General features: G+C 42.9%; 1 protein-coding gene across 1 annotated transcript in view; it reads left to right on the plus strand.

Moving 5' to 3' along the window:
• The first annotated feature begins 248 nt into the window (after positions 1-248).
• The window catches only part of PPP3CA (protein phosphatase 3 catalytic subunit alpha), a 136,765-nt gene continuing 111,450 nt past the window's right edge, over positions 249-25,563 (plus strand). Inside the window, exon 1 of the mRNA XM_030449764.1 lies at positions 249-792. Within this exon, the coding sequence (XP_030305624.1) occupies positions 735-792 (58 nt within the window). The 5' untranslated portion in view covers positions 249-734. The remainder of the gene's footprint in view (positions 793-25,563) is intronic.

Consider the following 25,563-nt stretch of genomic DNA (forward strand, 5'->3'; position numbering starts at 1 on the left):
CGCGGGGGGGCGGGGCTACCTGACAGTGATTGGCAGCTCGGCCGCAGCCAATGGCGGCGCGGGGCAGCGGGAGCCGGGAGGGCGGGGCCGGGCGCACGGCGGGGCGGGGAGAGAGGGGAGGATGGGGGGGGGGCGGGGGGCGGCTGCGGCGCGGAGCGTGTGCAGCACCGCGGGGCCGCAGCCGGTGTCGGTGCGAGTGAGGGGAGAGACCCTGCAGGGGGGCGGCGAGGGGAAAAGAGACACGGATCCGGATCCCGATCCGGTGCGGCGGCCGGTGTCGGCGGCGGGAGGAGCCGGAGCAGCCGGCAGCGCGCCGCGGAGGAAGGAAGCGCGGGGCTGGCCGCTGCGTGTGCAACCTGGCTGTTCCTGCTGCCCCCGGCCACTCGCGGGGTTCGCTGCCGGCGCTGCCTGACAGCCGCCCGCCGCGGGGCTTGTCGCCGGGGCTTTGGCGGGGGGGGGGTAGAGCCGGCGGTCCTAAACAAGCCGGAGGCGTGATTGAAAGCGAGCAATAATTAACTGGAGGAGGAAGAGGAGGAGGACGGGGGTGGAGGAAGACGAAGGAGGAAGGCACCGCGCGGCAGAGCCCAGCCGAGCCGAGCCAGCAAGCGGCGGGACGCGGCAACTTCGGCCGCAGCGGAGGAGCCGGAGCCCTGACCGCAGCGGCGGTCGCCGCCTCAGCCCGTGCCTGCCCTGCCCGAGGGGGGAGAGCCCCGCCGCCTCCCCGGCCGCCGGACATGTCGGAGCATAAGGCTGTTGATCCCAAGTTATCGACGACGGACAGGGTGGTGAAAGGTGGGTGCTGCGCCCATTCGGCCGGATCGTCCCTCCGTGCCCCGGTCTGGGGTCGCGTCCGTCCTCCCCCGCCCTTTTCCCTCCTCCTCCTTCCCCGCCCCGGGCAGGTACCGCGGGGTTGCCGGCGGCGCGGCCGCTGGAAGCGGTGGGCTCGGCCCCGGTGGTTTGTGCCGGGCCCCGGTGGGGGATTTGCGGCTTCCCTCTCCTGCCTGCCCGGCGCTATATTGCAGCATTTCTCCCCCTCCCTCCCCCCCCTTCGCCCCCCCTTCTCCGCCTTCAAGGCGCTGCACAGGGCTGGCGTGAGAGAGAGGGGGAGCCCCAGCTTCCTCACCCGCCCCGGAGCCCGGGGGACAGGGGGGCTGGGCTCTGTCCCCTCTCCCCCAGCCCGCCCGCTTCTCCGGGCATCCCCCCTTTCTTCCTTCTTCTCCCCTCCTCCTCGTCTTCCTTTGCACTACGTTCCCCGGAGCCCCCCCGCAGGCTGCGCCGCCTCTTGTCACTGCCGTGGGGCTCCCCGCATGCAGCAGGGTGATGCCGGGAAACCTCCGGGGCTCCTCTTCCCTCTCCTCAATCCAAACCCTACGGTGTGGGGCGGGGGAAGAACCGGGTGCTGCGCTCCCCGGCTTCCCTCCTCCCTCCCTCGCCCCGATCCCTGCGGGGCCGCCCCCGCGACACCCGCGGCGGGGATGCCGAGCTGGGAGGGAGGCCGGGGCCGTGGGCACAAGGGGGGCGGCGAAGGTTTTTCTCCTCCTCCTCCATCGTCGTCTCCTACTGACGGCCCGGCCTGGGGATTGTGAAGTTATCCAGCGGCCGTGCGTGCAGATGTGCGGGGGGGTGGCAGTGGTGTGCTTGTGCGTGTGTGTGTGTGTGTGCTCGGCACAGGCACGTATCGGCTCCATGGCTCGGGCTCGGTTCCGAAGGTATGCGTGTGCTGCCAGCCGCGGCCCTGGAAATAAATTAAGAGTTGGGATTAACAACACATTGTGCCCTGCAGTGCAGAACAAGGTCTCGTTTACTGGGAAAGGGCCCGATTTGAATTGCACATGTGCGTTTCTCGGTCTCTCTGAGGTGTGTGTGGATTCAGTGGCTTGGGCTTCTCGGTTCTACGCTGGCCACAGAGCTGGATACACTTGGATACAGTGGATTTCATGGGGTTATAACCATATACCACTCCAGTGTTATGGGGTAAAGTACAGATCCTAGATGGAATGTGCATCCATCCCGAAGCCTGGAGGCTGGAAGTTGAAATGGCCTTGGAATAGATACACCTTTGAGTTTACATGAGTGTACACCAAACCTAAACACTCCGTGTAAATATTAGCCGTAAAGGAATATATTTTTTGTGTGCACTTGTTTATATCTATTTACACTTCCCTTCTGAAGCTTTTTTCTCGCTTAAGTTTTTTGCCCTCCAAATGAAGTTGTAGGTCTTCAGATGTTGCAAGAAATGTAATTGCAGGCATGATAGGAATTTTTAACAAATGGCTTGGGAATTCACCTTTACTTTGTAATATCTGGATTATTTATTACTTGTTTAAGCAGCCAGTCTTATATTACACCAAGAGTAGGCTTTAGAAGCTTGAAACAGCTCTGTTTATCTTTGGTAGAGACAAGAACTGTGCTACTGGGAAGACTTCTTCATGATTATGGGATGCCTAACTTTTTTTTTATGAAGACCTGCCTTGTTCCTAACTCATTACCAAATGCCCTGATCTTTGCTATGGCAGATCTTCCTTTGGCTCGAGTCCATGTTAATCATGAACAGGAATTACCACAGTATTTACAAAACCCTCCATGGTTTCAGCAGCTTTTAATGTGTTTTGATAGCAATGGCTCATTTTTCACCATGCAATAATGTCTCGGACATCTAAAAGCACCATTTCTAAGAAAAATTGGCAGTATGTATGATTAGATATTTTTCTTCATTAGCTATTTTTTCTAATGCAACTAAAGCTCAAATCAACTTGGAACTGAGCTAAAGTGCTGAACAAAAAGAACAGAACATGCCAGGTGAGATGGACAACTAAGCAGTGGAACTGGTGTCTCACAGTGCCAGTGTTTCACTGGAGAAGATGTGTTTAACTGGTTCAGTCCCTTATTAAACATTGAATTCCTTTTAAGGTCTTAAAATAGCATCTGAAGAGAGTGGTACACAGTCAACTAATTCTTAATAGGATTATTCTTTGCTGTATCATAGGCATTTCACACTGCCTTTGTGTAGACTAAGGAAATTGAGTAAGAAAACAATTGGTGGTAATAATAATAAAGACAGGAAAATACGGCTTTGTTCTGTCTTTCCTATAGGACATGGTGTGTACCTTTTTGAGATTAACAACTGAAGTTTGCTTGCAATGACACATGAGGGAAGAATATTAAAAAAAAATTTAAAAGGCACCTTGTAAGCAGTAGTTGGAGAGCCTTGGTGTTTGAGAGAGGAAAAACAGATATTCTGGTGTTGGTGAGATATAATGTGTAAAAACAATTTTTTTAAAGTTAGAGTATCATATAAAACCTTACTTGGAAAGGAAATGTTTTTAGCATATGTATGTAGGCTCTGGATTAAACTGTCTTCTGTTTGCGTGTGGGTTGGTTGGTTTTTTTGGGGTTTTTTGTTTGTTTTTTTTCCCTTGCTTTTACTGTGTTTGGTGTTTTTGAAAAACGCTTTTGATTTGCTGGTGCATGACAGGAGGTGTCTTTTTCTACCCCTCTAACAGCAGTTCTGGCTGGGCACTCTTACCCAATGGTGGGGTGGATTTGGGGAGGCTGTGACAGTTCAGCAGATTCTTGCACAATGCCTGTGGCTCTGAGAGCCTCTTTGGGTGGTTGCTCTGGGCTTGGCTTTTTTTGTTGGTTTTTTTGGGTTTGGTGTTTTTTCTTTTTGTTTGGTCATGCTTCAAATCCTCAAATATGCTGAGAAGTGGGGTGTTCCCATAGGTGAGGACTTCATCTCATGCTCATTTTTCTTTGCTTATTGAATTATCAGAAATCTGCTTTAACTGATCTGAATTGAAAATAAAACTCTTTTGGGAGAAGAGGAAAAAGGCTCAGGGACCCCTAAGTGTTTGCTTGTAAGGTTTTGGTCTTCTGCCACCTCTGTTACGCAGCTTGTACACAGTTAAATTTGACCTCTGGAGTGAAATTTTTGGATCTGATGCTGTCGTGCAATGAGCAGTGGAAAGAAGAAATTCAGGTCTAACATTAAGTTTTCAGAAGGAAATTAAGGCTCAGTAAAGTTGAGAAAATTGTTTTCTGTTGAGTTAAAGGGAAGGAAGGTCCTTTATGTGAATCCAGAAGATGCAGTTACAATTCGAAAAGTAATTTTTTGATTTACTCTTTTGCTCTCCTTTAGATAGCAGCACTTCAGATGCAAACATTCTCCATCACTCTCTGGATTTTGTGAAGGTGTCCATGAACAACAGGTTGAATGGTGTGGTGACTGCAAATCAGATAACCTGTACAAGCAGGCATTTGCAGGATCAAGGCTCAGGACACCATCCTGTTGCAACAAATGCTGACTTGTTGTGTTTCCAAATGGAAATTCCAGTGTTGGAGGTGTGATGCAGCCTCCCCCTGGGCAGAACTGTCTCCAAGTTGTTGTTCTCCTTCAGGGCTGAGAAAGCTGCTCCTTGCTCACCTTGCTTTTAACTCCCAAGACTTGGCAGCCAGAGTGTGGGCTTGGTTGTTCTTGGGAAGGTGGGGATACCTGTCCAGCAAAAACTGGCCTGAGGATAGTGGCTCATTCCTCTTGGGTCATAGAACAGCTGCCTGATGTCAGCAGCTCCTGGTCACTACTGACACGAGCAAGATTTGAACCCCACTGACCTGGAGAGAAAAGCTGTGTATCATCTTACTTGATCTCCTCAAAATATTCAGTATTGCATTACTGCCTTCTAGAAATACTGCTGTAAAGCAGAGTAATCCTAAATAAAAGCTTTGAAAGTCAACTTGAGTGGTCATGCAAAAGAAGTCAAGGCAGTATTTCTTGGAAATCTTGCTGCTAGCTAGGTACAATTATTTTGATTCTTCTGGGCAGTTCAGATGGTTATTTGCTTTTGAATGGTGTGTTTGTGGGTTTTATTTTTTGCTTTTTATTTTCTTTCTTTGAAGGAAAATAGAGTTTTAATGAAATCCTTCCAACTCAGCTGTTTAAACAGGCTGCTGCCATGGATTGGGAACCTTGGTTATGGCATTCTCCTTTCTTCTTGAACATTGTATGCAGAGGTATATGCTCCCCAAAAAGCTGGACACTGGTCTTTCCTGTCTCTGAATTTCAGTGTGCCATTATTCATGGTCATCTGATGTTCAGGCTGTTTGGTGGTAATGTAACACCAACAGCAGCTCACGATCAATATGTTACCCATCAGTGTTAATTTCAGATTAGTGAAAGGTAAAATTGCTGTCAATAATGGGAATTAGCACTGAAGTTTAGAGTTTCCATTAGTCCAGGGAGACTTGTGTGTACTTGCCAAGGGCTTGTACTCCAGGCTGGGATCCAGCAGCAGAGTATTGCAGGAGCCTGCCTCTGTCTCTCCCTGAATCAAATGCAATTTTTTCCAACATAGATGTATCCTGCAAGTGCTGGGCTGCCCTGCTGTGGTTTTTTCAGTAACTTGTGATGACCTGAATGTCAAAAGTGTTTATAAATTTTTTAATATATATTTGGTGCATATTTGAGTGTCAGGAGATGTATGACAAGGACCAGTGTTGCTTGGATAGTCAGAGCTGTCTAATGACGGTAAATTAGATGGTTTTGTGCCCCTTTTTTCTGAGGGTGCTGGTGATTCAGTATCTGCCTGATCCTCCTGAAGGAAAGGAGGGACTTTATTTGTAGCTGTTCCTATTGGCATAGGAAAGCTGAGTCTGTTTTTCTTTAATTAATTTATCCCTGGGAATATACTTGCTGTGGGGAAACCTGCATCTGGGATTCAGGAGGGTTGTTAACTAGAGGATGTCAGATGGCACTGGTACAGCTGGGAGTTATCAGCTCTTTTCTACCCACTTTCACCTTCAATTGAAGGGATGGGGGTTCCTCCACCTCAGCTTTTTTCATTCTGTAATCATGGAATCCCTGGCATCTTCACCAGGCAAGTCACACCACACCAGGTGCAGCTGAGAGCAGAGAGCAGCTGGATGTGCTTGCATAGGGTGAATTCAATAAAGAAAAGGAGGTGGGTTGGTTGCTTCCTTATAGGTAACCACTCTGTTCCTATATGGTGAGCAGAATGAAGTTAATGGCTGTAGGAGCAGGGGGTTCTGTCAGCTGGATGCTGCCTGGGGAGTGCAGACTGTGTCCCTGACACTGCTGGAAGGGAGGTGTGTGTCTGCCAGGGGTACCAGGCTCATCTTGGGTTGGGAATGCAGTAATGTGAAACTGAAACAAAACCCAAGTCCTCTGCTTGACGGGCTGGGGTGATAAAGCTGGTGATTTATTTTGATTTGTGAACTCCCCAGCCCTAGTCATTAAGATAATTCTGTAAATAAGGCCTTTAGCACAACAAGTCTTGCACTGTGTGAGCACAGGGCAAAGCTGTGCTGTGCCTTGCCGCTGGAGTTGGTGCTGCACTGCACGGGTGGGAGGCTTTCCTCGGCCTCTGGATTATGAGTCATCTGCTGAGCCTGTTCTCTCAGAACTGATATAAGGTGAGGGACAAAACTGCTTGATTTGTGTCTTAAAAAAACTTGGGTATGCTTGTGAATTCCACGTTGGCTTAAGGTGTCTTCTGTTACCTGCCCTTTTTGGCTGAGCCTGTCGAGAGAGCTGGTGCCTCTGATACCCTTGGTGGTGGTGATAAGCTTGAAAGAGAAGTTCGTGCTGGCTGTTATCAGCATTGAACTTAGCTGGAAAATGTGAACCAGTTTAGGTCATTTTCCATAGGGGATGTTGTAGAGAACAGTTGTTTCCTCTCTGCTATCTATTTCCATATTGAATAAAATCTGCTTGCATTGTGTGCCTACCACTTAGAGATTATATGTGTGGTCGTGCTTGCTTTTCTGGGCAGGTTGTGATGGGAAGAACAAATGTGAAATCTGTTTGCCCTAGATTACATAACTTGATATTTTAAGACTTTTTTTTGGTAGTTCCATGACTTCCAGAACTGCCTGGTATTTCTAAAGGAATTGTCTGCCATTGGCCATTTTGAATAATGCCAAAAAATAAGTGTCTGTAGCTTGGTTACTCCAAATTATAGTTAATTTTTTTTTAAGTTCCTTCTATTTTTCTGAGTGGCTCCTGCTTAAAGGACAAAGGCAGGACTATAATTTAAATTACATACTCCATTTAAATATGATTATTAATTTGTCCAAGTCTTCCCAGTAATGTTCAAGCAGCATGCAGAGGAGGATAGTTCTGTCTTTACAGCCTTAAAGAATGTGGAGAAAATACTTCCTTAAGAGTATGTTGAGATGCAAAGATACTGCTTAACACTTTTCTCAAGCGTTCCATAAAAGAAGCCACAAGTTTCTGAAGTAAAAGCCACTTCAAATCATCTCTGTGAAAAGGTATCTTCTGATACTCTTGTGTGTGTGGTTTCACCAAAGGCAAGTTACAATTGCATAATGGTTCTTCAGCTGAACACTTAAATTATTTCCTGCTCTGATAATCAATCATTTACCTAGGTTTCCCCCATAAAAGATCATTTTATGGCTACTCAATCAATAATGGTGGGAAGCATCATCCTAGCTCTGAAAAATATTACAGCATATATGCTGTGAGTGCTCCACTGCTGAGGCTGGAGGTTTAAGCACACTTCTGCTGGAGCTGTACCCCAGGTATGTTCTTGTTGGTACCCTATAATTGATGAATCAGTGAAGAGATAGAAGGCTGTATGTAAAGAAACAGGGAGGAAATATGTGTTATGATGGTGAATTTTTCTTTAAAGATGAAATTCGAAACTGTTCCTATCCTACTTACTCCTCCACCAGAAAGCTGCTACTGTTGAAATAACACCTTCAGAGTAGTACCTTCTTGACAGTCATTTACATGCATCTTAAACTGACTATGAAATCTATTTTTATAAGTGAGGTTAGGCATGGCAGCGTTGATATGGCAACACTGCTGGATGAGGAGAACAGGGCTGTCTTACTTAAGGTTGAATGATGGTGCCAACACAATCTCCAAGTGATTTTCAGCTGGCACCATTTATGATTGGAGTTGGAGAGAAGGAGCAGAGTGGAAAGAGTAAAAAATGGTGGGTTTAGTTAGAAGTGAATTCCCAGGTGTCTGGGGGACTCCATGTGCCCAAGGTCTAAATGGCATTCTTTCTTTTCAGGGTCTATTTCATGAAGTTTTGGGAATGTTTAGTTTGAAGGTTGTGTATTGCTTATACTTCCTAGAAATAAAGCTGTGCTGCACTGAATTTCTGTTGCAGCTTCCTTTTGGTTTTGACAAGTTTATTTTAAATATTCTCTTGTGTTTCAATATGCACTTTCTTTTCCTGCCTTTGCTTTCCTACTTGTTGTTAAGCACGTGGAGCAGCCTCGGTGGTAGCTGTGCTTTGAGTCCCTAATACAAAAGGTTCAGTGAACAGTCCTCTGGTGTCTTTGGTGTATCTGGAGCTGCTTGGAGAAACCTGTGAGAATTGGGGAAGTGTCTTCTGTTGTAATTCTGCAGCCAGCTGCTGACTCTGTAGCTTTCCTTTCAGTGAATAGCTCCACTCTCAGTGCTCAAGCTCTACCCTGCTTGTCACAAGGATGTCTCTATTTTGCAGTCCAGCTGCTGCTTTAGGTTGCTTAGCAGTGATGTGGAAAGCTCAGCAATGTGACTGGTAGTTTTAACTCTTAGTTTGCAAAAAAAACCAGCTCTGAGGGCTAGCTAGTGGTGCCCTTTGGTTCACTGGAGAAGAGGAGTGGTCTAAGTACTTAAGCTTTGGTGTCTTTGCAACGAGGCACAAGTTAATTAGCAACAGGGGGGAGGATTTGGTGAAGCTGGAAATACTTGCTTTTAAAAAAAATGAATTTCACCAAAGATAAGTGAACCTTAAACTCTAAGCACAAAAGGTGCAGAAGCTATTCTGTGATTTAGTATCATCTTTGTGGGAGAAAGAAGGACGAAACTGTTCTAAAATATGCTTGTGTTAAATCTCACCAATAGTAATAACTATTTTTGCCTTTCAGATAGACATATATGGCTTAATAAAATAATTAAAGTCTGAATTCCAGGGCTTTTTAAAAATTGCTGTAACATGATAGAAAAAATCAGAGAATTGTGTAATCTGCCAAGTTGGAAGGGACCCATCAGGAGCATCAAGTGCATCACATTAGTACTGATGGAGGCAGGGACCAGGATAACAGCTCAAGTACTCTACAGCATATTCTCTTTCTCCATTCCATCTTTTTGAGGTGTGTATCTTAGCCATGTTACTGCAGAATATTTTCAAGTTGTCTTACCTGTCATATGATGTAGAGCTGATGGAGGGGGAAAAAAAAACCATATGCTACCAATCCAGTTCTGCTTCAGTGATGGCTCTGATACTTGCCACTTATACAGAAATACCAGGCCTTCAGAGTGCTGCCACAAGAAAGGAAGTGCATTTTGAATTTCTGATTAGGGTGTTGCAAATAGCATGTCTTAATAATGGGTCACACAGATGTGGTGCTGGAGACAGACTTTTAACACTCACCCTGGATGTTGTTTAATAGACTTAATTAATAGAATCCAAACAACAGGTTTTTGGCCTAGTTTAGTATGTGATTAGATTTTAATTTTTAATTTAAGCTTTTGCAAGTGTCTTTGAAGGTAGGTTGTACTTTTTAAGTAGCCATCATTTGGGAAGAAATCCTTTGCAGTCTGGATAAGTGACCCAAACTGAGAAAAAAAGAGTCTCAGCTTCTAACATGTTTTCCATTGTTGTTTGTGATTTTAAATACATATTTAACTATTACTTTCTTTGGATGGGGATGCTTCATTTTTATCCTTCTTGTACCAGGGTTGTATGTGTTGTTACCAAATCCTTCACTTATTTCTGTGAAGATGGGTACATGCTATATAATTAGGTGATAGTCTTTGTCAAGTGTTTAGAGTTCCTCTGGAAGTGTTCTTCTGTCCTGAAGTGGAGAAACTGGTAAAATTAATGTTGATGTTCTTATATTGGTGATTTCATTGGTATCTAGGAGAAAAAAAAAAGAGGAGATCTTCTTTTTGGTCTATAGTCCTGTATGGGTGACTTTGGAAGGGAAAGCACACGATTGGAGAGAAACATGTACACAGGGGTTTTCTCTAGAAGTGACATGAAATAACTTGCAATAGTGTGTTCCAGCTTCTGGGGAGATTTTATTGGGGGGATACATCCTTTTCCTTAGCCTTTTCTCCATTTGATAAGGAGTTGTGCTGTCGTATCTGAGAGTGATTTCTGCATCAGTTTTATGTTTTGGGTTTTTTGTGTTTGTTTTATTTTGCCTTTGTATATTTGAAACCTTATGGAAAATGTGTCTTGGTTCCCATATAGTGCAGTTAACAAAGGAATGAAAAGCTGCTAGATGGTCATGCTCAAGTTGTCCAGAAAAGCTGTTCTTTCATCCACCTTGCACTTGAGGTAGTTGTACTCAGCACACCTCAACAACAGGTTTAGAATTTCCTGTTTTTATTAATGGAAAAGAATTTTAGTAATTCAATAACTTCTATTTTCTATAATATTTAAGCAGTTTAAGGAGATTGACAGTTTGAATGCAGAACCATTCATACAAACCCCCTTCCTATCCTCCAAGCACAAAAAAACCCAAGCCATGAACAGGAATTTAAAAAAAAAAATGAACCAGGATTGAAACAGTTTTTCAGGTTTGTTTTTTTTTTTCCATGACACTTGCCAGGTTTTGATGTAGATTACAGTGGTCATACTGTGTTAGAAAAAGTGCAAGTGGTCATTAGCTGCAATGACCCAAACAGCTGTAGTATTTTGTAACAGCTGGGAGCAATCTACTTCTCTTCAATAACTTTCTTTTATTGTTCCTTTCATGCCATTTTTAAAATAAGAAAGCAAGATTATTGTATTTGTTCTCTATTTTACACCAGGGACTTCTTCATAGGCAGTGGTGGCAATTAGATATCAAAATATGGTGTTGGAGGTGGTGATTTGGAACATTTCCCTCTGCAGGACCTGTTTCATAACCTGCTGAAATCCAGGGGAGTTGGAGGCTTTTCATTAACTTGAGTAAACTCTGCATCAAGTTGTCATCATAGGACTTGGGATTTTGGCCCTCCCTTTCAGTGCATGATTTCTCTTTGCTTCACACTGCTTTGTTCCATCTGCTTTTACCCAGCTTAGGACAGGACAGCAGAGCTCTCCTTTGCTCTGCAGTGCTCTCATTTAGCAGGTACAAAGGGACTTGGCTGTTGGTAGTAGCTGGGTTTGGGGAGCAATAGTTTTCTGTCTTCAGATATGCAGTCTTAAAATGTTTCCTATGGATGTAGGCTCTATTCTTATCATTGGAAAAACACGTAGGAACCTTTCTCAGGAATACATTTTTTTGTGTCCCCTTTACAAATTGATTTTCTTCCATCATGAATGTGTCTGGGTTGCCTTAAAGAAAATCTGTTTGATTTTTCTGGAGCAGATGTTAATATGGAAATGACACTTGTAGTACTGAAGATGGTGCAGCATTATTTGTAGCATCATTGCCTTCCTTAGCCCTGTTGTTCTGTGGGTACTAGAGGGGACCCTAATGGCATAAGAAGCCATATTGGGTGGGTGTACAGCTGCAAAGTGGGGGAAGAAGAAATTTAGAGCAGAGTGGGCAAGAATACCTCTTTTCCTGGCTATAAAGTGTTACTTAGGAAATCCTATCTAGTCTAGAAATCAAAAGCAGAGCTGTTTTAGGAGTGTTTTGCCTAAGGGGTTCTGTTGGTGAACATCTCAGAGGTGTTTGTGTGCAGCAGGACAGGCAGAGAGCTGGCAAAGGCAGCTGCTGAAATTTGGAGTTATCATGTACTCTGTGAGTGTCACCCTCAGTTTGGTTTAGATTATCTGTAATCTTTCTGCAGCTTTTAAAAGAAAAGTTTCCTGAGATAAGGTGCTCAGTTTCTGGTAACTGTAAGAACTTCTAAACTGTTTGTCCCTACTTTATCAGTAATCAGGAGAGGAAAAATACTTTATGAAGTTATCTTCTGGGCATAGTGAGATGAAGTTACAGTTGGTAGACAGAGGAAGAGTGAACCTAAGAAACTCATTTATTTTTTTTCAAAGGGGATGAACCTGCTTTAAATTCAGTTGAGAAATCAGTTTTAGCTTCTGGGGTGTTCACCTTAGCAGGTAAGGGGGTTTTCCTTATTGCTTAACCCTCTACTCACGCCTCAACTGGAGGAATAGTGTGTCCTCAGTTTTCATTAATGTTGTGTTGAACACTGAAAACTTCACAAAAGCACAGAATGGTTGAGGTTGGAAGGGATCTCTGGAGTTCATCTGGTCTGTCCCCAGCTTGTTCAGCCTTCCCTCAGAAGAGAGATTCTTTAGTTCCAAATGTGTTTTAGACTCACCCTGCTCCCTGGATTTGTTGGAGTTGCAATCATAGACTGGTTTGAGTTGGAAGGGACCTTAAAGCTCATCCAGTTCCACCCCCTGCATGGACAGGGACACCTCCCTCTGGTTTTCAAACACTGGCAAAATTGGTTTTGGAGTCTCCATCCTTGGAGGCAGCTGGAGATGGTCCTTTGGCCAACTGGAGCTGGTCTTTGGGCAGCTGAGCAGAGGTGCTGAACCAGAGGACCTCCAGAGGTCCTTTCCAATCCCAACCATTCTGTGGTCATCTTTTATTGAACACTTAAAAGAATAATTAAACCACTATTTATGCATTCACAGGCTTTTTTTACCAAACAAAATACAGCAGTGTCCCTTGAAAATGAAGGGTTGTGTCTGCTGATTCTACAGGAAGAATGCTTTGTGTGATTAGGAGCATCCATGATAACACTTCTTTTGATACAGAGGAAAGATAGGTTGCTTTGGAAAGTGATGTATTTTTAATTGACACATCCATATGTAGCTGGCAGTGTTGGTGACAAAACAAGTGCACAGATGACTCCTGATGACTTCCAGAATCTCCTGAGCATGTAACAGAGTGGGAAAAAAAAACAACTTGTGTATGAATCTCTAATACTTATCAATACTTTTGATATGATCATCAAAAAGGTCCATTTCCTTACTACTGAAAGGAAGTGGTTATCTTTTCCTAGTCCTTGGTTTATCTGATATTATATTTTTCACAGTGTCGTGATGATTAAAACTGAGGGTGGTGTCCAATGAGTTAAAAAGCTTTGAAATTTGTGGTGATGATAAATGGCTTTGGTTTTTGGGTCTGATGTTCTCTGGCATTTTGTTTGCTGCTTTCTCCTGCTTTGTTTCCCTCTGAGGATGCACATTGCTGTGGAAAGCTGGCTGGGGAACACCTGAGCCTTGCACGTGTGAAAGGAACATCAGACCTGTGATAAGGGAATCTCTTGATGTGCATGGCAGGGCATGAGAAGAAGCTTTGGAAGAGCTGCAGTGTGACAGACTGCCTCAGAAAAGTTAGCAGAGATACCACACTACAAGTGTTGAGCAAGCTCTCAAGGTGGGATCACCTTTGTGCAAAATTCATCAGGCTGATGGAGATAATTGTTTTTTGTAGTGAAAATGCAGGCTTCAGGGTTGCTCAGTTGACTAGATATGTTTGAGGAAAATGCTCAATATATATATATTTATATATTTATATATGTTTATAAATATATTATTTGGAGTGTGAAGTGTCTTGGTGCTGAAATAGCTCATGTTATAATAAAAACCTGGGACAACACACATGGCTAGGAAAGAAGTTTAAATGCATTTCTCTCTTTGCAGCACATTGGTCAAGGGCTGGGAACAGGACTTTCTAGCACAGCTAATAAATCTTTGCCTTGATTATCTGTAATTTGAAAACTGTTTGTCAAGAGAACCTGTGTTCTGGAGAACTTTGGGTTGTAAAAAGGCAAGTGAGGTGTTGGAGAGTGGTCTTAAAGGTAGTTTAAAAAAGAAAAAAGGAAAGAAAAGGCAGGTTGAACCTAGATACCCTGACCTGGAAGGGTGTCCCTGGCAACTAAACACAGGAGCTGAAGGAGTGTTTTGAATACATGGAAATGAAGAGTAAATGAGAGCTCCTCAACCTGCAGGTGCTCTGTTAGCATCTGTTCACCTCCTTCAAGCATGAATGGATATAAATGGATATTCCAGGCACATCTCCTGGAGCTGTGCTGCAGGGCAGTTCTTCCCAAGCAGCTCTCTTCTTAGTAGTGTGGACACCTGTCTTAGGCACAAATAAATCACCAGAAGAAACTGTTTTAATGGGTTATGTTAATGAAAGACTTCTCAGATGACTGTGGAGGAAAAGTTGAGTAGTTGTTTATGTCCTCAAGAGGGAAGCTGGATGATGCTTGGATTTGTTGTTGAGAATCTGCTGTATCCTGATACTCTGAAGTATTTGGATAGGTTAAAAAGTGACTTCAGTTTGTGCCATGCTTTGCCTGAGCCATGATGTGAGCTGCTTCTAATGAGGAGTTCTATCAGACAATATTAAGAAGTAACCATGGTTTTGTAAGGCTTTGAAAATTTTTGCCTCAAGTCTTAATGTAGCAAAAGTAAAACCTGTCATGATTCCCAGAAAATAAAGAGCAGTGTGAGGGCAGAATTTTAGCTGTGTCCTTAAAAGTTTAGCAGCAACATTTTTGGCTTCAAAAATGCACATTTGATCTTTATTCAAAGGCAACTTGTGGCAGAAATAATACTTTTTCTAATGTGCAGAGCAAGCTGAACTTGAAGAGTCTGTGAGCTCTGGTGGCCTCTCCAGGCATAGGATGCTGCAGACTCCTTTCATAGCTGTATTTCAACTAAAGAGTGAATGAATTACCCTTGCCTGAGTTTCTCTTACACCAGTGCCATGGATTATTCTGGTGAAAATGTTTCCTTTCACGGTGTTGCCCTTCAGTCTTTAAGAAAACCTACCTCTTTTTTTTTTTACAAAAAGGAATAATTGATCATTTAGACACGTTTGTCTGCAAACCTGGGAATAATACACGGCAACCACAGCAGAGTCCTTGCTGAAAGCAATGTAGTTTGTTGGGGTTTTGGTAGGGTTTTTTGGAAGGCATTCTTGGTTTGATTTTTGTGTTGTTGTGTTGGTGTTTTTGTGGTTTGGCTTTGGTTGTTGCTTTTTTTTTTTTTTAAGCACCTTCTGTACATTTAAAACAGTACTTAGTGATGAGCATCTGCCAAGCCTTGTCAGACTTCCTGAAGTTCAGGGGGAGTCTTCAGGAAGCTTCTGTGCAGTGGGAACCTTGGGAGGAGCAGAATGGGGAAGCTGCATCTCTCTTAGCAGGCTGATTTTTGTCCCTGGTGCAGTATGCAGCAGCAGTCCAGTCCAAAAGGATACAGCTCACAGCTCAGGAAAAACACATCTGGAGTTGGAATTGCCTTTCCTTTTCTGCATCAGCATCTGTACGAAGGTTATACTTGCACCTTCTGTCTAAAACAATAACTATGTAAATATTTCTACAAACCTTGGAGGCCTTGCTTTTGCATTTTTCAGGTGAAGTTTTTATTACTGGCTTGACCTAGGGACACCCTGCCTGGGAATTGTGCTATGTAGTGTAACCTTTGCAGTTAAGTAATTCAGAGGAGAAATCTCGTTTGGTATTAACCTTCAGTAGCAAGGAGTGCCAAGTATGATAAATGAACCAAGGAGTATAGTTGTTTGTTTATTCACGTTTGTGTATCTGCTGCACTGTAGAAGTCTCTGTTGAGGGGCTGGTTTCTCTTAAACCATCAATAGAAAAGAGATCCATATAGCTGGTGTGTTTGTACATGGCAGAACTGTAGTATCCTACAAACAGGGGCTTCCAACCTTGATGTCAGGACTGGAAATAGAGAAAGACCTCTAAGATCATCAAGTCCAACTGTCTGCCCTACAGCCCCTAACCACAAACCCTCAGTGACAGGCAGAGAAACTTCCCTCTTGGATTGCTCCACGCTGGGAATCCCATAGATAAGTTTGGTTTTTTTTTTTTTGCTTCTCTAATGGCTTGCCTGGTCTGTGCTGCCAGCCTGGGCACTCTGTCTTTCTTAACAGGTTCTAACAGGTTTTTTTCACCTTTTCCATTTTTTAGGAGTCTACTCCCTTCCCCCAAAGATTCTCTTGTGTGTCAGTGTACATAAACTACCTTAAGTTTTTCTTAGCAGTGGAAGCAAACCCACTCCCAGGAGTCCTCCCAGGAGGAAAGTGCAGTCAAGTCAGTCATATTCTTTCTGTTTCCTTTTTGGTTTTGCTCACTCCTATGCCTTGTAAAAGATCCAGGAAGATTTGTTATGTATCACTGTTAATTTCCTCTTGTGCAGAATGTAATCCAGTATGGACTTTTATTTTTCTTACAATAAGTATAACAAAATCTTTGGGCTTTTTTTTCTTTTTAAACCCATAAACAAAATGCCAAACAAAAACCCCACCCAGGTGTTACAAACATCAGTTGGGCATGACTTCACTCAGACTATTTCAATATTGGTCTCATTTGTTTTATCTCTTGTTATTGACTCATAGAATGCATAACTAAGGTTCACCTTGCTTCTATAGCCTTTGGTTGTTTTGTATTTAACTATACTGTAAATTTAAATGACTGTTATTTAAATCAACTTCTTTCACATCTATCTGTGGACTATTCAGGTATTCATGTGCTGGAGGGGCTCATTTTTGAGACATATCATTATATTAGTAAAAGTGCTTCAGAGTGGTAATCTGTGCAGAAAGGGGGAAGTGGTAAGGAGAAGCAATATGATACTGAGTTCTACCAAGTTACTTTCTTTCCTAATAGTTTGTACTTGAGCCTAGGCCAAGAAGGAGGAATATTACTTTTTTTTGTTTTTTTTCCTTATTAGCATCCTCCTGTTCTCAGTGGAAGTTCCTGAAAGGAGAAATGTCTCAGGTGGCCCAGGCAGGAATTAACACATGTACTGAGATCCACAGCATGATATTACACACTGAAGTAAATGACAATAAAAACAATACTTTGCTGTGCTGGTACCCTTGTTATCATGCAGCCTCTTGGGTTCTGGTTTTGGTTTTTGAGGCAAAGAGAAGAACTTGAACTTGCCTGAGTCCAGAGCTGCTCAGTGACTTTCCCACTGTATTGCAGGAAGGCAGCAGCAGGGTCAGGAATGACATTTTTCTCTCCTAATTTGCCCCACTCTGTTAGATCAGGATTGCCCTCAGGACAGAGTCACCTGGTGCTCCCTGTGTGCTGAAAACATTGGATCTGGCTCCCACAGCTGTGTTCTCTCCCTTTGGCTTAAGCAGGTATATATTCCACCCACTCAGGTACATGATGCTTCCCTCCTCAGCTGGGATTCAAGAACAAAAGCAGGGATTGGGCTTTGAGTGGGAATATGAATCGTTGCTGTCAAGCCTGAGCTTCAAATGCAGTGGGTTGTCCTTGTGTTTCCATGAGCAAATCTCTTCTGCAGATCAACCACAGCTTCTCCTTTCTCATTAACTGCAGTGTTTGCAATCTTGGAATAACTTCACTTGAGTTGCTATGGGTGGAAAGTTGTGGAGCTGCTTGCAACACAATATTTAAAAGTTTACGGTGTATGGTATGTAGTGGAGTCTGTTGATTGCACAGCCCCTTATGGCTCTGGTTCCCTCTTCCAGACTAACTTCATCAAAATTCAGAGTCTCTCTGGCACTGGGAAGTAAGTTTGAAAAGCCAGAAGGTCTTTGGGCAATTACTCAGGTGTTCAGTCACTTCACTTCCCAAGGCTTTGTTGTATTTTAAGACAGTGCCTTGTGTGGCTCTGGTGTATCCTCAGACCTTGAGGATGTTCTTGGGCACTCAGCCAAACACAGATTATTGTGATCCTTGAGAAATGCTTGGTAGTTTGCAGTACTTTGTTTTTGTAGAGCAATGACTAACAAAGACAAATACCCTCTGAAAGGCTCCTGAAAAACTTAGAAAGAAAAGGTCTTCTGTTTCTCTTACAGTTTCTTAAAGCAAAGTGATTATTCTGTAACAGCTGAATCTCCTCTGGTGATTTTTCTCCCTCCAGAAGTGAAATCCATAGGAGAGGTGGGTACAGAAATGTGTTGCTCTCAGCTTGTCAGTGAGAGAGCATTGCTACAGATTCAGAGCACAGTACATTTAGAACATTAGGGACAATTAAAAATGGTTTTAAGATTGAAGCTGAAGTTGACATTGCTGCTGACAATAGCTTTTGACTTGAGCACTTAATGAAAAGAAAGACCATGAATATTTGTCTTGTCTCATCTGAGAACAGCTCCTTCTGTGGGTTAGAGATGCTGGGTTGAGGGAGAGGGTTATGTTGTCTGGGGACAAACCCTGTCCAGTTTTGTTTTCTTTTCTACTTCTATCCCTTGATTTATTATTTGTTTTTTTTTCTTTTTAACTGAACTGTGTTGATTTGTGACATGATCTCCAAGTAAATGAAAAACAAATGTGTTGATATGTTGGCATTCTTTGAGATCTGGTGCCAGAAGGCTTTTGGAAAAATACCTAATTGTAGCACATACAGGAAGTCAACTCAAATGCTCTATGAGAGACTTTTTTTTCATTTTCATTTTTCATTAGAAAAGGGAGCAAAGTATATTCTTGTGATGGTGTGCTAGCTCAGGGGGGCTGTCAGGAGGAGTGTTGTCCTTCTGGGGACATCTGTATGCAAAAGTAAAATGGGTTGTGTAGTTCTAGAATAGGATTTCTTAGATATGGTAGTTTAAAAGCTATATATTATTTTTACTTTCCATCTAAAATCACAGTCTGCTGAAGAGGATTTTTGTGGATGTTTGGCTAAATTGTCCCTAGCCATATAGAATTTTTGTCAGCATTTCATGCTGGAGCTGTATTCCTGAGCCTCCCACGAGTGGGAATGGGACCCCTCTCTTCAGTTGTCTAATAAAAAATATTTGCTTTGAAGCACTACTTGAGTTTTTGCATGCAGACACTCTTCTGCCTTTCTTTTAGCTCAGGCAGTGGCCAGTTCCAGCTATGCCCTGCTTCTTGCAAGAAAGCATCTTAGGGAAGGTGGCAAGCTTAGAGATGTCTTCTCAGTGCCCAGGGCTTAGGAAATAGACTGAAGGGCAGGGGAATACTGTTTGCCTTATCTCTCATGAACTAAACTGTTTCTTTAGATGGTTGGTGGTACATGATGGTGACTAAGTTCTGGGAAAATGAAGTATTTAATTTTAAATTAGTTCAAGAGGCCAGCAAGAGTTTCCTTGTCTGTGTTGCTCAGTTTTCAAATAAATCATAAAATCACATCTATGGGTGGTCTTGGGGCAGGCTAATTAAATTCATTGGTGTTTCCATTTCAGTTTAAGTATCCCAAGACTTCTTTTCTTGAGTTTTTTTGTTCCTGACACATTAGTTCTATCCAGGATTAGAGAATCTGGTGTTTTACAGTAGTTTTTACTGGAAATTGTAAAATTTTACCATCCCCTCAGAATGATTAGAAGGACAATTTAAGAGGAGTGCTTGAGCACACATCTGCAAAGGGCTGGGGTTTGGTACTCTGTCATTTTGTAGAAGAGGGGATGGATCAAAAGGATTCTGACATCTCACTGGTTGCTCCATGGGCAGCTGCAGTGATTACAAAGATGCAGCCATGGTGCCTTGGCTCTGAGGGACATAAAACTATTGACATTTTTGTGCAAGGGTCTTTCTCAGGGTGTTTCCTAAAGCAAAGCATTGAGCACTTCTTCAGTAACTTGATGTATTTTTGACAGGCTTGCCAGGTCTTGTTGGGCTCATGATGGTTTGCTCATTAATATAAAAGTTACAGTTCTTGTTATACTTTGTCATCTTCTTGCCTTACTTTTGTGGGGTAAAATGCTGTGAACATCTCTGAAACCTCTTTTCTCTTGCTTTGCTTGACCTATGAAATCCTTTTGACTTCAGTACTTGTAAAAAAAAAAAAAGTTAAATTATGCTTATTGGATAAGCCCATACCAGTCACTTTTTTTTTTCCCCCCCTCCCTCCTTTCCAACATGAAAAAGTTCATTATTTGATTGCTAAAACTTACACCAGTTTCATCTGTGATGTAAGGCAGAAGTCCCAGTAAGGAATGAACTATCTGAAGTCACTGTTCAGTATCTATTCTAAAATGAAGAATCATAAGACCATTTTGTAGAACATCTGAGGTCACACCTGTCAGTCATAACATACAGATTCTTTAAAGAGTTTCTTTGGGTGGAGCATTTTGGCTTTAAAAGTGACCAAACGTGGTATATGAGCTCTGGTACTCTCCAGACATGTCTCCAAAGCAAGTCATAAGCAGTTTCTGAAATCAGTAAAGGAGTAAGTGGGTGTGCTGTCTCTATTTTGTGTATTTTGAATGTTTGTAAAACATTCTGTAACTTTTTAATTCATACAGAAATCCTGCCTGTGTGGTGGAAAGTCCTGAAGTGATGCAGAGCTGCACTTGTACAGAAACATTTGTTCTATTTTTTTCCCCCTACCCAGTTTTCCTGGGATGGGAAATTTCCTTGCAAATCTCTTTACCAGTATTGGGCTGGCACAACTTTTGCTGCTTATTGGGTGCTGAAGGATTTGGTGGTTTTTTGTTTGGCTGGTTGGTTGGGGTTTTTTTGGTGTTTTGTTTTGTTTTGTTTGTTTGATTTTTTGTTTTGTTTTTGTTCTTGTTTTTATTTTATTTTTAATTTTTATTTTTATTTTTTTAAGAATCTTCTGTACTCCTGAAAATCTAACTTAGAGGTTAAAGAGTGGCAGAATACAGACCTGGGCTTCTAGGTTAAACTTTTTTCCATTCATCTTTCTTCTTTGGGACCCAACTACTGCAGGCTGAACAAAAGTTACATTAGGCACAGTGGTTTGGGCCTCAATAGAATTGTAGTTTGCTTTGGTGTTTTTTAAATATAGAGTCTGTACATAATTAATGTGTTGGAAATGCAGCAAAGGGAACTAAGGAACCAAAAATGAAAATATTTAGCTATTCACAAACCAGCTGACCCAAGCACTGTTTGCTACTGACATTACAATGCTGGGAAAACTCAGAGTCTGGTTTTAGTCCCAGATGCTTTCCTTGAAACCTGGAAAAAAAGAATGACAGGACTTATATGTCTACAGGTGCAGTATGAATACATTTCATATAACAGTTTAAGATGTGAGAGCCTGAGGGAGCTTTGGCAGGATGGGTGTAGTAATGAAAAACTCTGCTTGATCCAAAATCTGGGGCCTGCATTTCTTTTGGGGTGGCTCTTCCTTCAGTCTGCATAAATATCACTTTTATTGTGCTCAATAAAACCTGAATAATTAGTGAAACTCAGGCTAAGTGGTTGACAAGGAGGAGCAGCAGTGCTTTTGCAATCTGTGATTGCTGAAATGGCTGCTTGTTAAGACTTGATGGTCCTAAAAACTGAGTAGGGAAATTATTTCAACTGGAAGCTTGCTATTGTTAGATATTTTTTCTTTTTTGCAAGTGGACTTGCAAACCTTGTTCAGCAGAAACACAGTGATAAGAAATAGAAACGACTGGAAAGGAAGACTGTTCATCTGTTTCCTGTTTTATCATTATATTGTGTTTAACTTCATTTGGCAGTGGCAAGATTCACATGACCTAAAACATCCTTTTGAAGCAAATTTGCCAACTTGTCTGACTGTGCTTATTAGTTCTGCATTTTCAAGGAACCCTGAGTGCATTCATGAAGCAGCTGCCTTCCAGTATGGGACAGAATGTTGTGAGTTAGCAGTTACTGCTTTTTTGCACTTCAGGTACAGGAAATGGAGTATGGATGGCCCTAACTTAGTAGTAGGTGCTTCTTGTACTTTTAGGTATTGAAGTTATAGAAAAAAAATTATTAATGGAGTGTAAGAAATTATATTTCTCTTTTTGTATGAATAAACAAGGGTTTGATTTGGTACCTTAAGGAGCAGGATTTAATTTATAAATGTATAAACTCATTTTCAAATATAATTTGAAAAATTACTAGTTCCTCTTGGTCACTCTTGCATGAAACAGGACAAAAAAAGCATCCCTTTGGGCTACAGGTAACCCCACTGGATAAAATCTGTGGAAATCCCCAAGGTCACTTATTTTCTGTTAAGAACACTTTTGTTAAGCATCCTCCAAAACTTGGGAGGAGGTCGAGTGCTGAGGCAGGCAGAGGAGGTGAATTGTGCTGGGGCTCTTCCAAAGAGGTGGGATGGAGGCAGCTTCCCAGGCCTGTGTGCATGTCCCAGATACACCTTGACTTTGTTTCAGGTGAGAGATGATGTCTGGCATCTTTTTCCCTTTCCCAAGCTTTCTGTTTTCCAACAGGAGGAAGCCTGTGAGCAGAGTTTGGGTGCTGTGCAGCCTTGCCCTGGCTGGGGGTGCTGGGCCCTGGGTGGCTTCCTCATGGGCTCTTCTCATTGAAGAAGTGGTGGAAATAAAGGGTGTGAGGGGGTTTCCAAGTAACACGTTGAGCTAAGGGAAGGATTATTATTCATCACCTTCTTGATTTAAACTCAGAAGCAAGTCTGGGGCTTGCAGAGCTAAGGAATGGTGCCAGTAATGGGCACTGGGAAGAGGAGCAGAGCAGCAGGAAGGGACGTGCAGCTCCTGGAAAGGCTGGCACTGCTCCTGCTGAAGCAATCTGTATAATGTTACAGGAGACTGCTAACACCACAGAATTTTGATAGATTCGACTGCAGTTTGTTTATTCAGATTTTTTTTCTCCAAGGCTCAGTAATTCCAATGGAAGATGTAGGTCTTTAATGAAATAAAATGGTTTTCATCTCTGTTTACAGAGCTTGCGTGGTGCTCTGGCTGAAGTGGTTGCAGTTTTGGAACTTACACAAAAACCAACTTGCTGTTTAACTTTGCAAGCATGAAATAGCTCCACAGCCAACTGCTAATATACATAAATGTATTCCTGTTTTATTTGAAGTACATTTAGTATATTTTTATTACTTTTATGTCCTCAGGAAGGGTGGCTGTTTTTTGTTAGTTTTTTTTCCCCCCATTTCAAGGAGCGTATGGTTTCAGCAGAGTTGCCTTACATCTGAGTACGTGGCAAGGAGTTTGCAGCTCATGTAGTTGGGTCCATTCCTAAACAGCAACTGCTTTTCTAGATACCTTTTTTGTTCCTGCTTTAGGGACCAAGAATATATATATATATATATTTGGGACAACAAAGGGGTATAGGCATAGAAAAATAGGTCATACTCTGCCCACCAAATTAAACTGTAGTGTTTAAAAGTCTATCAGCAAACTTGGTGAGGGAAGCAGCATTCTTTCAGTGATGAGCTGAGGTTGGCTTGGGTAAAGCAGATGCTGCAGAAATGAGATCTTTTCCATTGCTTGGATGATGTCAGGCAGTGCTGCAGTCCACTGAGAAATGAGGCTGAAATGTTGAGCTAGCCTGGGCTGGTTGCTGTCAGACTATTAAGTTAATTCCTGGAGGAGGTTGGCTTAAGTTGTTTACTAGTCAATGTTCTCATTATTCATCGTCCATTTTCTGCTGTTGAAGTGGATAACATGGGCATTTTGGGAAGCTGAAGTGGGAAGGGACTGGAAGCAGTGAGGAGGAGAGATAGAGAATTTCAGATGGTGAATTGGAGAAATGGTCTGAAATCGATGAGGAGAAATTGAATAAAGGCAACCATCAAGTGTTGCACTTAGGAGAAATCAAAGACCCAAATGCAAACAGAGGAGGCCAGGGAGGACCCAGGAACTGCAGTGGATCCCAAACTCAATTTGTCAGCGGTGGTGTTTGTTGCACTGACATCTCATTAGGGCTGCGTAGGGGAGGAAACATGTCAGGTAAGCAGCAGAGCAGGGAATTATTCTCCTGAGCTTGGCTCTGGGCTTTTAGCCTCTGTGTTAGACTTCTTAAAGTATGATGGGATAGATAAAGAGGGCAAGGTCTCGATGGGACCAACAGGGCTTAGGACACAAGGTCTGAAAAACTCAGCCCTTGAGGAAAATCAGGAAGCTTGGAGTTTATTTAGCCTAGAAAACAGCAAGACTGGGGCATGCCAGAATCTTTTAATCCTATGAAAAGCTGGCCTAAGGAAGATGGACAACAACTATTCTTCATTTCTGCTGAGACTAAAATTAATTATTTTAATTAGCAGTGTTTGAGTTTGAGATTACAAGGGATGTCAACTTCCCAGGGCTGCGCACGTTTTAAGGGCAGAAGGAAATTCTCCAGAGACTTGCAAGAGATGGAACAGGGCTGCTGTTGCAAACATGCACAAATAGAAGCTGGCCTTAGGAAGTAACCCCCTTAGGTTCCCCAGCCCTGCTGGACAGTATGGGAAAGGAGATGGTTGCTGGAGTCTGAAAGCAAGAGGCCAGCAAGGTGACCCTGCTGGGAACCTCTCAGCTCTCCCTTAGAGCTGCACTGACATCCAGGGGCATCTGGTTCTGTTCATGGAGCTGCCTGCAATGCTGCTGCAGAGAAATGATGCTCTGTGTGGTAGAGGTGGCCTAAAGATGCCAGAGCAGGGGCTGGATTTGGTCAGGACTTCTCAGCTCTCCTGGTCCATACCCAGTTTTTTTTGTGTTAAGAATTCTTGTCTCATTGTAGCACGTGGCTCTGGCACTGGGAAGGGGTCTTGGTGCCTCACTACTGTGTTTCAACACTGAATTGCACATCACAAGTTGGGAAGAAGAGGTTTAGATCATTGGCAGAGGCTGTTTTTTGAGTTCTGGTTTTCTGTCATTCACTGCTTATCAGCTCCTTGTGTAATTCACACAAAGAATTGCTGGTTTGCAGTTCATTGAGCCTGGTACCTTGCATCTGTCTCATTCAGTTGCTTTTCTCTGTACTCTGGATTCTTTCAGGACAGCATCTTTCCTCTGCTGGCATCAACATTAGAAACATAGCCTCAAAGATGTTAGCATTTCCTTACACTCTTGTATACAAAGATAAAGTTCAGTTTCCTCTCTAGTGCCCCCTGAACTGTGTCAGATAAGCTGATGGGTTGGTCAGCTCTATACTCATTGATGCCAATCTTCTATAGGAGTTACCCAGGAAAAAAATCCCCTTCATTCATTTCAATTTATTCAGATTCTTTAGTCTTGGGATTTCAGGTTGTTGGGATTTGTCATCTTTTTAACTTTGGTAAAGCTGCATGCAATGAATTGGCTTTCTGTAGCAAGTGGTAGTTTTATTGCTTCCCTTTTTATTTCTGAAAAGTACAGCATGTACTTCTGGATTCCCTGTGTGTGTGTGTGTGTGTGTGTGAATGCTTTAATTGGATAGTTTTCATACTCTCTAAGTTGTACCAGCTGATTATTTCTTGGATGTTTTTCAGTTTTACCTAAAGGTGCGTTTCAAAGTTAGGAAAAGGAATATATGAGGATGAGCTTGTGGCTTGGAAACAAATCTGATTGATGAGAATCCTTTAGTTCAGCAGGTTCAGAAGCAGGTAAAAAATGAGAGTGGGCTCAGTGTGGCCATGGGAGTCAGTGCAGGGGAGAGAACTCAGTGCTGCAAGGGCTGAGCTGGCTCTGGGACCCCAGCTCCTGCACTGGGAATTTGGGTTGGGAGTCCTGGGCACATTCCCAGCCCTGGAGCTGTGGCACAGCACAGCCCACTCTGCCTTTGGGTCTCTGTGTGGCAGGACCACTGATTTTCAGCCAGATGGGCTGCAAACCTCTGTGTTTGGAGAATTCTTAGGTAGTAGCTGGAGTCCAAGGGTTTTTTATTTTCCTGTCTGGATCTATCCAGCTGCACTGAGCACTGGACTCAAATAAATTGTTTATTTGCCTTTGCTGTGACTTGTAGTAGGAGCTGCATGCACTGGTGAATAAGTGTGTTGTTTTTTTTTT

Source organism: Calypte anna, chromosome 4A (genome assembly GCF_003957555.1).
Source record: "Calypte anna isolate BGI_N300 chromosome 4A, bCalAnn1_v1.p, whole genome shotgun sequence".
NCBI classification, from domain to species: domain Eukaryota; kingdom Metazoa; phylum Chordata; class Aves; order Apodiformes; family Trochilidae; genus Calypte; species Calypte anna.